This window comes from Hesperophylax consimilis, chromosome 9 (genome assembly GCF_061612785.1).
Source record: "Hesperophylax consimilis isolate HC1 chromosome 9, BYU_Hcon_1.0, whole genome shotgun sequence".
NCBI lineage: Eukaryota > Metazoa > Arthropoda > Insecta > Trichoptera > Limnephilidae > Hesperophylax > Hesperophylax consimilis.
Genome location: NC_142844.1, coordinates 28,251,866 through 28,263,222, shown reverse-complemented (window position 1 = coordinate 28,263,222; position 11,357 = coordinate 28,251,866). Strand labels below are relative to the sequence as shown.

General features: G+C 33.5%; 1 protein-coding gene and 1 long non-coding RNA gene across 8 annotated transcripts in view; one reads left to right on the top strand and one right to left on the bottom strand.

The window, feature by feature from the left end:
• Positions 1-1,588: 1,588 nt before the first annotated feature.
• On the bottom strand, positions 1,589-5,258 carry LOC149421192 (uncharacterized). Its single transcript, XR_016302609.1, has 3 exons — positions 4,845-5,258; positions 3,200-3,347; positions 1,589-3,118 (listed from the first exon to the last, which is right to left on the bottom strand). It is a non-coding gene; the product is annotated as an uncharacterized LOC149421192 (long non-coding RNA).
• Positions 5,259-7,066: 1,808 nt separating this feature from the next.
• Positions 7,067-11,357, top strand: part of Ufd4 (ubiquitin fusion-degradation 4-like) — a 71,737-nt gene continuing 67,446 nt past the window's right edge. For all 7 annotated transcript variants that reach the window (XM_089635890.1, XM_089635889.1, XM_089635887.1 and 4 more), the window contains exons 1-3: positions 7,067-7,215; positions 9,552-9,593; positions 10,661-10,800. In XM_089635890.1, coding sequence (XP_089492016.1) covers positions 10,661-10,800 — 140 coding nt within the window. In that variant the 5' untranslated portion in view covers positions 7,067-7,215; positions 9,552-9,593. The remainder of the gene's footprint in view (positions 7,216-9,551; positions 9,594-10,660; positions 10,801-11,357) is intronic.

Sequence of the window (11,357 nt, the reverse complement as noted above, 5' to 3'; positions counted from 1 at the left end):
AATATTGTATCATTCTTGGAGTTAGCTGGTTAGATAAGCTGGCTCCCTGATCATCCTAAATTTATTACCTATTTATGTATGAAGATCACTGATTACCCATTTCATTGTGCTACATTGTCTTGTTTTGTTCTTTCTACTCTATTCATAAAGAAAACAACATCTGCATTTTTAAGCTCGTCGTCCCATTGGGTCGGTAAGGTTAAGGAATCGATATAAACACGATGACACAGCGCAGAAAAGTCCCACAATGGCTGCACTGAAAACGGTAGTTAACTTTACTTTTCTATGCAGGGTCTGCGGTTTATGTGGATTCCTTACCTTACCGACCTAATGGAATGACGGGCTTAGTTTCGCTCCATCTCAAAGGGGTTTGTAAACAGGCCACAAAGAATTTCTTTAGGATCTCTACAGGCAAAGTGGTTTAAAAACTAAACCACACACTTACCTGCAAGTAGCAGAGAGACTCTCTTCAAGTCCGAGTTTCTTCGTCGTTTATTTGCCACATTTAGTTATTCCCACAGAAATAGAGAATACCACAAGAAGTGCCTAGTGAGCGTGTTTCGTGGTCCAAATATTTTCTCCAATTTGGAACTATATTTCCATACAAAAATATCTTTAAAAAAACATTCAAATAGGATGGAGATCTACGATTTAAGGCGAGTGTAAGTGAGACGGAACGCTGGGCAGTTAGGCTAAATGAAACATTTGTTTACATTCAAATTTGCATGGACTAGTGATGTATATTTTATTCTGCGGTTACTACCATTAAAAACAAGTTTATGACATCAGAAAAAATATGCAATCTAACCCAATTGATATATGTAATATTATGTATCGCATACTGTACTTAATTTCTCTCACATAGCTCGTTGATTTTTTCATTGCATTTCCATTGTATAACGTTAGATAAATTGATAGCACACGGTTAGCGCTAAGCATCATTAGTGGCAGTGAACCAAAAATAAGTATACTTGTAGGTATATAAATATATTATTATAAATAGACGTAGGATTATCTTCATTTACGTTTTTAGTTGGCGAGACTTTGATCCTCCTGTTCGTATATTCCCAATTTAACTATTGGATAATTTACTGAAAATTTAATATTTTATTTATCCAATAATTTAATCATAATATATAAAAATTTGCCTGCTTATGTATGTGCTCACGAAACTCGAAAAGTATTTGACCGATATCACTGAAAATTTCAAAGTTTGTTCTTATTAGTGCCAGGAGTGTTTAGAGAGTGGTTTGAATGCTAGAAAAAGTTGGGGATGCCCGAGGAATACTTAACGCAATGTCTCTGCACCGGAATGGAGTCAAATTAAAATCGATGTAATCTAGATTTTTGAAAGTAACATTACAGTATAAGGGAGCGAATGGTGGGAGATGCCTGAGAAAGCCATTGGCAATAGTGAAGCATTACGGGGTCCACTAGTTGGTAATATAATCATCACAACCATCGTAGTCTCTAATTATAGAGTAGTATAATTAATTATAAAACATTCCAAAAAGTTTAAGAAGAAAAAAAAATGACATACAGTTTCATAAAGCTTTATTATATTTCATTTAAATAACATAATTCTATCATTAACGTTCAGATACTTAAGCCACAAGAGCGAAACGAATAATTTGCATACTTGCTAAAATAATTTTATACTTATTGATCAATATTAAGAAAAATAGTTCGTTCATCAGTTACCTTTATTATAGAGCAATAAAAAGGTTTATTTATCAGTCAGTGGCTTGAACACTTGAAGCTTTTCGTGCAAGCAATTGTAATATATTTTTTAAATAATGACTTATCACAGTGGTTTTTAAAACCATGAATATTTTCTACCTACGAGTAGATATAGTACAATACATATATAATATAATATTATACACATGCCATGAATTGGGTATTCAGATATTTAGTATGAGATTCTATTTAGTTTTTTGTGTTTCTATGGATTGGTTTTCCCCTATAGCATCATTATAAAAAACTTCTTTGGACACTGTCTCTTTATCATGAACTTTCATGTGAGCCATCATAGTGCACTTCTGTGTGAACTTCCTACGGCAAATTGTGCACTTGTGTCGTTTATGAGGATCATGTATTTTTAAGTGCTCCGTGAGAGTTTTCTTCCGGGCATAACTTTTGGGACATATATGGCATCCGTAGATTCTAGGCGCATTGTGTTTGACCATATGATCAGATCTATCCCCCTTACTGAAGAACATGATGCCACACACCTCGCAAGGAAGGGTCTTCTCTTGCAAATGATAACTTCTAACATGCCGAGAAAGACCACTTGCCATTAGATAAGATTTAGGACAAAATTTGCATTCATATTTGTAGTGCGCTTTATTATGAATGACTTTCAAGTGTTTGATTCGCCTGAAGAATGAATCAAACCTTTCGGGACACATCGGGCAGGCATATACATTCTTATCTCTAACCGAATGGCCCATTTCATGTCTCAGTATACTGTTTTTCTTTAATAGTTTGTTACATATTTTACATTGAATCATGTTATCATTGTGAGTCTTACTTTGGTGGGCGTTTAAATTCTTCCTGCCTACAAAAGATTTACCGCAGAGATCACAAATAAAATTAGGAAAATGAAAACGCCCCATGTGCGCCGTCAGTGGCTTCTGGCCCTTGAAGGTTTGATTGCAGAGAGTACAAATGCAGGTTTTTTCATCAAATTTTAAAGGACTTGATATCCACGGTTGTATGGGCGGATCAAGTTTTTTTGTTTTTATTGGTTTTTTTAATTGAATTCTTTGTAACTTTGACTGCCTCTTCGGACGTATTCCTGAAATATGATTTTTTATCATCTTCAAAGGAATACTATCATCTTCTGAAGCATCAGATTCAGTTTTGATATGTAAACTATGGCTGTCATCGTTATCATCATAATAATCAATTAAAGATTTATTTATGTCTTCATTATCACAAAGATCAAACGTATCTGTTTGTATTCCCATATCAATTTTTAGTTTCACAAGAGTGCTATTAGAATTGTTTTGATGTAAAAAATTTAATTTGTCTGACTTCACCATTCGGTAAGGACGGGAGGATGAATTTATTTTCTCAAAATCAACAGTTTTTCTTCTTTCATTTGCGCTGCTTACTGAAATTCGAAATAGAAATTTTAACATGGAACAAAAATGAGTTCAACAAATTCATTAAAAGCTATAAAAATGCATCATACCAGAGAATTGCGTTTGAGTGCCATGGTTAATAAATAATTTTAATCCCATTTGTGTGTCTTCTACTTGGCGCCTGAATGAGCAGCCCTGCCTCAGTTTATAAGCACAGTCATTGCAGATGTAGTACGAGCCTTCTTCATTATGTACCAGCTAGTAAAATATATTTGTAGAATGTGAAAATGAGTTCAGAAGTTTGGCAAATACTAAAATTGTAACTAAAACAATAAGAAAATCTGTATCCAGTCTTTCTTCCAACATAAGGTAAACATCCAGAGGTGCTCCATCCTCAATGCGAACATTTCATATCAGTTTAATTACAATGAAAAATATTTTTTAAGCCTTCAGAGATGCGCCATTCATAATAATCAAAAGTGGAATCTAAAGTTTTATTAGCCCAAGCAATGTCGATTTTGTTTTTCATACATAAAGCCTTAGACCCGTTACGCTATATTATGCGCGCATAATTTGGGCATGGCATATACGTATTGTATGTTGGGGTGACAGAATACGCTATAATCGTACTCAGCAGAAGGGGGTCAGATCAATAATATAATTGGTGAACTGCCGCCAAATATCATTTATTTTTATGGGATCTGTCTTATCGACAGATGACAGCTGCGTAATTACGGCGCTCCGTAAATTGTTCTGACCTTTCTCCTGCGGTAGGTAGGAGAAGGGGTCGCATAATTTTCAAATATATAGCCTGGCTAGCAGATCCCAGCGCATATCGTCGCCACGCTCACACTTATAACACATCATATTTTTAGTCATACAGGTCGGTATGGAATTGTATGGCAAGCAATATGAAGTTATAAAAAACGTATTGAACTTATAGCGTAATCTGTCACCCCCTTTGAAGGTCAAAATCGCATCGCAAATTATTCTAAGAAGGAAAATATTCAAATGCATGCATGTTCTCCAGAGACCCACTGGCATTCTACTGGTAAATCAAACTACTAAAAATCAGTTTATCAGGACATTTTTGTCTTATTTTGTAAATTTCTTTACAAATAAAAATATAAAATATTTGACAAATTCGTCATGTTCACTTTATCGATGGAGAATAGGTTTTTTGTTTATTTTTTTAATAAAACCCAAACTAAGAACCAATTTTGTAAAGTACCTAGGATCTTAGTTGGAGTTTATTTAACCTGTGGAACGCCGGTGGGTCTCTGGAGAACATTCGCGCATTCTAATATGATTCTTATTAGAATAATTTGCGATGCGATTTTGACCTTAATGCTTCGAAAAATGTATGAAAACAAAATCAGCATCGTGCAGGCTAATAAAAAGTTAGGTTCCACCAATACTTTTCTGTTTTATGCTCCTTTTCTTAGGTTAATAAAGAAAAACTAACCTTAACTATTTCAGTGTTTTTAAAATTATTTGTGCTTATTGGATGAGACGGGCCTCTGGATATTTACCCAAAAGTGTTAGAATGTTTGGAAGGTTTACAGAGTTGGTAATTACTTATCTTTGATATTAATTCAATTTATAATATATTATTCAAAAATTAAAGTACAAAGGTATTTAATTTCCACAAATATTATGAACCTATTTTAAATTAAAAACAAGATTTAGATTTAATTTATCGTGAGTTTGATACTAGATAAATATTGGGTTATTAAATATTTATTTTAAACATACCTGAATTGAAAAACATGCAAAGAGCATTTCAGAATAAACATCAATAGAATCATCAAAAACATGAGATTGTGTCATGCTCAACAAATTGTCTTCTGCCAGACAGCATTGACAAAATGGATTGAGATGCTCCTTCTCATAAATAAACCACTCCTTCTTGATATCGTCTACAATCAGTTGTTTTCTTTTAGGAGGAAATATTAAAGTCATGATTAAGATTTCACCGAAGGCGTTTAAACATAAGCGACGATGGCAAAGTATAATTCAATGATGAAGCATCTATGAATGATAGTACATAAATCATAGTGTAGATACTTTCTTTGAAATAATATGGGATATATTATCGCTAAAAAAGATGAAATGTCACTTGACATGACAAAAAACAATTTATAAATTTATTTTTGACAATCGGTAATTACCATAGATGTAATAGAGTGGAAAACGTGGAAAACATAAATAAACCACTCTGTGGAAAAATAAAAACAGTATTTTTGATTTTCAACGCGATTTTCAAAATGTCTATGGTGAAATATAGACTAATAAAACAAGGCATACACCCAAGGTTGGTAGAAAATACTCCGTTTGGATTCAGAAACAAGAAGATAAGTGTCAGTTGATCGAAGCCAAGTTTAAACATTTTAAGTAATAAAATATCATGATCAACTCGATAAAAAGCCTTGGCAAAATCCGTATACACTACATCGGTTTGGTGTCTCGAGTCCAGTCCGACGGCCACCAATCGCGAAAATGTTAACAAATTTGATACCGTGGATTTTCTTGGCATGAAACCGTGTTGGTTATCTCAATAATCATTTCAAATATTTTGGGTATAGTTGACAGAATGGCAACAGGTCTGTAATTCTTAATATCAGCCTTGTCTCCAGCTTTGAAAATTGGGCTCACACGCGTGAGTTTCCAGGAATGGGGGAAACAACTAGTAGAAATGCTTAGATTGTAGTCAGGCTATCGTCAAAATGAGACGAAATATCAATATCAAAAGAATATTATAAAATTATTTGAATATTTTAAGCATAAAAGATAAATTCTTTTTGTATTCAATGTGTTCCAAACAGTTTTCCGTGACTACCTCCAGATTTTCTAAAAATTTCAGAGCGGGTTTTGCAACTACACGACTTATTCTACAGTTATTATTAATATCCGAGTTAAGAGGTTAATTAGAAATTAATTTTATAAATTTATGTTTCATTTTTGATGGCCTTTATAAAATAGAGAATTTATGTGTATTTCCGCTACTCAATAAAATTCAAACATATGGGATATTTCTGAATGTATCCGAAAATTTAAAACTGTTTTGGAAAGTTTGTGAAATACGCTGTCATGTTTTATTGTTCGAAATTAAAAGATAATTTTTGAAATTTTATAATCAAACACAAAAAGTTTTAAAATGGCTCACCTTGCGTTTTCTTGGCTATACACTGGACTAAAATTACTGATAAAGAAAAAACACGTATGTTATTAGAAAAATGAAATGTAATACACACATTACTGCCTCCACACTTTTTTGTGGTTTCATATAAAAATAAAAACATTACAAAGTTTCATTAATTTTTCGTTTTCATGGAGGTGTACATTTTAATTATTATTATGAGACGATATGTGAATGTGATTGAGGCAAGGAGTGACTGCTAAGAACGATTTGTTTTGCGGTCAGTCCACTCTTCCCACCCCTGAAACAGCGTTATTGTTAGTTAGTCGAAAGTAAGCTGCTCCAAGTTTTTTTTGTATTCATACAAAAGAGATTTTTGTAGTTGACCCCATCAAAAACTTTACTACAAAATATAGCCCATCCCAGAAAGACAAATTGTAACATAATTTTATGGGAAATTTTTGAGAATTCTTCCGCTACATTGATGAAAAAATAAAAACCGTTTAAAACATAAGGCTAGGGCTAGGGTAACCCAAAACCAATTCCATAAAATAAACTTTTTTACGACAGTTGCCTTTGTGTAAAGTCGAATAATTCTGCTCATATTATAATTTTAAGACAATCTATATTAACCTAACCTAGTAATTAAATAACAGGATTTTAATTATTTGGTTTGAAGATCTTGTTGGATGACCGGTTGGTAAAGTGTTTGGTAAGGTTTACCTGGAATTCCTGGTTATCTCGGACAAAATCATTTGTATTTTATATCTAACCAGCTCCAGTTCCGCTGGCAACTGGCGTGAGTGATTTTTTTATGCTGGCAACATTGAATGCAAATTAGGAGAAAATAGCAGGCAGTCGATATTATTTTGTATGACGAATGACGATTTTAATTGGGAAATATTTATTTTGTGCATGTGAAGGTTACGAAGTGAACAGTTTATTATTTAAACATCTGAAGTATGGGAAACTGATTTAGTGCAGCAGGTAAATAGCTATGGTTTATTCGACATTATTTTCGATTTAACCCACATTTGACGTTTCTCCCACCAGCGATATCCACAATACCCGTTAGGTAAGGTACCTAGTAGCTGTCTACAGTCTCTTTATTCATTGTTAGCGTTGTTGATTTCCTTGCCTTGCACGATGTGAAAATAGTACCTTTTTGTTTTCAAAATCATCACATTTATACAGCCAAAATAAGCCAGGTAAAGTTTAGGAGGTATTCCATACCCCATCACATACTTCCAAGGGCCTAATACGAAATGTTAATGTCTGACAATAATTTTACCAAATCTAATTCTCCACTTCCCTTCTTCCCTACTACACATTTGAGGCTTTTCCGTTATAACTACTGGTGATTGGAAATGACAAACAAATCTGCACTGTATATTGTTTAAACATTGACAATATTCTGATAAGAAAATATAAAATAATTAAATATTTTTTTCTGTGTTTCTTGTGATGGAATGCTGGGAAGGGAACTCGTTGAAGAGATATTTAAGGATGTTTTGGTTGTTGAATTGTTCACTCTGTACCATGATCTAAGAAACAGCTGTCTCAATGAAACATTCACTCATGTGCTGGGTCATAACCTTCATTCATTACATATTTTCAGTAGAAATTAGTAACATAAATAGCATTTATGATCATATCAAATCAGAAAGTTTGTCAGCGATAGAGTGTATGAAAATTTACCTCTCATTAAATAATTTCAAGTAGGTATATTTCAAAATTAATTAAAAAAAAACTACATTCCACACTATCCTTTATACATTCTTATAGGTAAGCCAATAAACACGCAAAATTTAAGGTTAATATGACTCACCCAACCGAACCTAATTTATTATAACCACAGTTAAGAAGAATTCTTTTAGTTATTTCACAATAATTTTTCCATTCGTCATTGATTTAACTCGCTAGTTTTTCAATTTGTTCTTTTTTCAAAACAACTATCCCACTTCAACTTCATAGAACCTGTATGAATAATAGAATACCTCCAATTTCTGACATTTCCCAAACATTCTGTTTGTAGTATGGTACACTAGCGCTTTCTAGCGGTGTGAGTTGTGAGTTGCGTAAACGTGCTTGGTTTACTTTCACACATTTTAACCATCAAATCCTCTGACATTTTGCAATGTGCTGCCCTTAGAAGAACTCTCAGAACAGAGATTCTGCGGAAAATATTTTCACATTACATTTTATTCCAGATAAATTTGCTGTTTCTGAATGTATTTAAAATTATATGCTGCCCTTGAAAGCAGATTAAAGACTATTTTAGATTCAAGTGTTACAAATCAACATACGCAATTAAAAATATTAAAATTTAAACGCACAGAATGATAAATAAATGTTGAATTCCGTTGTACGCTTAATATGCAAAAAATAAATAAATAGCACTTGACAAATATTTTTCAAATGCTAAATGTTGTTTCACAGAATTATTTAAAAATTTTCAGGATCATTTATGTTATTTTTTTTAATGTAAACTGAAAGCACAGTATTTTCTCTTTCTAACACTGTTTAAATCATAATTCTCATCATAATACAAATTAAGATAACATTACTTTTATAAGACCGTGTTAGGATGGCATATATATCTCTCAAAAAGACTCATGTCTGTGAAAATGTTTCCCAAAATTAGCCAATGGGTTAATGAATTTAATGCATTATTATACCATGCTACACTAGAGCTTCTAGCGGCCAGAGTTGCCATGTAATACAAGTAAATACTGCCAATATTTTACTGGAGTTATAACGTATTATAATAGTAACAATATAAATAGTGAATTTTAAATATACCATGACAAGTTCGCTGCCACTAAATTTTGAGGGCGTAAACAAACTAAACCCAGCGCATATTAAGGTTATCACCAAAGATATTAGAAGAACGAGATATGCTATGTTGGCCGCCGGACCGTAGCCGGAGTACTACCTAATTAGGGTACTTTGAACGGTATCGGGACGTGTACGCACAGAAATCTGTTCTATGTATTAGTGCGGATACCTTAGCGCAAGCGAAGGTGTGCAGTAGTATTGGTGAACAAAACCGGCGACACTCGGCAAAACAATTCCACTCAGTACGAACTGCGCATAGCACATCTCGTTCTTCTAATATCTTTGGTTATCACTAAACAGTGCTATAGAAAGTTGACCATTTTGTTATGTATTATTATTATTATAAACCGGAACATTCCTGATCGGGACCGGTGGCAAAGAATGAGTTAAATTAGATTCGATACTTAGTTGGGGAAATCCTGAAATAACCTAATATAATACTGAAATAATCTAATATAATACTGAAATAACCTTCATTGTTCCAGGTTTCCTGCTATTTGCAGCCACAATTTTGTGATTTTACAAAGGTTTGTAATTTAACTTGATATTTTATAAATCATCGTATTTATTATTAACTAGCTGATGTGTACCCAGCGTTGCTCGGAGACTTTTCTCTATTTTCTATAAATATAATATGCATGTTTTATGTATATAAACCTCCCGGAAGAAATTCTCTAAATGATAGTGAAAACTCTTTCAAAATCCGTTGCGTAGTTTAGAAAAACTAAACGCACAAACAGACAGACACTGATAGTGAATTTATTTTATACTATTTAGAGATGTACCATTTTATCTAGTGATTGATCCCTCAAAAAAATCCATGAGGATTTATGCCTTGGTGGTATTATTTTGTTGCATACTTTTTGTTGTTTGTTTTTTGACCTTGATAAAAAAATAAGTAGTTGGATCATGTATAGTAAAAAAGTTTTGTGGTTTTCTAAAGAAATTTTTCTTTTCATTTTATATTTCTATATACTAACGAAATAACATAGTTTATTAAACCACAAAATAATGTTTTAAGAACTCTTCAATTTATGGTTTTTGAAAGCCATAATTTTTCACCTTGAGCTGAAAACATATTTTTTTAATACACATATGTAATTTTCCATTTTTTCCTGCAACCATTTCTAGTAGGTACGTACTCCCCTTTTGTTGATTCTTTCCAACACAATTCTCTCTCCCAAAAAGAATAAATAAGATTTGTAGCTCATGATGAAAATATCTTTGCCAGTTGAAAATAATTACATTGACCTAGAAATTCTAGACAGAAATAAATTTGTGAATTTCGTTTTACTGTACATTATTTTTTGGGAATTTTTAGTGAAATGAGTACATTTACATCTTTATCCACTTATCCTATTCGGGTCGAGGACCCATTGCATCGACAAGGCGCATCTTGCTGTCCCTGTCCTGCGCTACTTCAGCGGCCTCCGTCCATGCAGGCTCGGCTTCTAAAGTTGTTTCTCCCGTCTGGGGCGGCTCACTGCCCACCTTCCCTCTGGAATAGCACAAAGAATTTTCAGCAGAATCGGATATTGAAGTGTACAAATATTTTCTGCTTTATAGATTAAATATATATTTGTTTGTTTTGAAGATGTCGGAGGTGGATCCAGAAACGTTGCTGGAATGGCTGTGCACGGGTCAGGGCGAGGAGAGGGACATGCAGCTCATAGCCCTGGAGCAGCTTTGCATGCTACTTCTCATGTCTGACAATGTGGACCGCTGCTTCGAAAGGTAAACAATCAATCCCATCATTGAAGGAGGGCCTTTAAGGTTTTACTTCATTAAATCGACAACATATCCAAACCATGATGTACGGCAGTGAGGCATGGAACTAACAAATGAAGGATGAAAGTAGATTGAATGCTGTAGAAATGAGATCCTTGAGACACATGTGTGAACCCTTTGTATGAACGCGTTAAAAATGAGGCGATCCGGAAAGAATGCAAGGCTGATGTAAGAGCAATCGTAAAAATTAAAAAAGGGATGCATAAATGATTTAGGCCGACATACATAGTGGTAATATCTATGTAGAGTGAATGAATGAACAAAGGAGTGTAAGGAGACATACATAAGGCCGCCCAAGGAAGACATGTGAGTGAAGTGAATCAATTACTTGAGTCTGGCCATGTCAAGATTCAGAATCACAGAATAGTATGTATGAGAAGATGTACGAATAAGAATGAAGCAAGGAGTGTTTGCTCAGACAGAGTTGTTTGATGGTACATCCTCTGACTATCTCTGGGCTTGATTATAGTATTTTTTTAGTTTGTTAATCTTTTGTGTTTTTA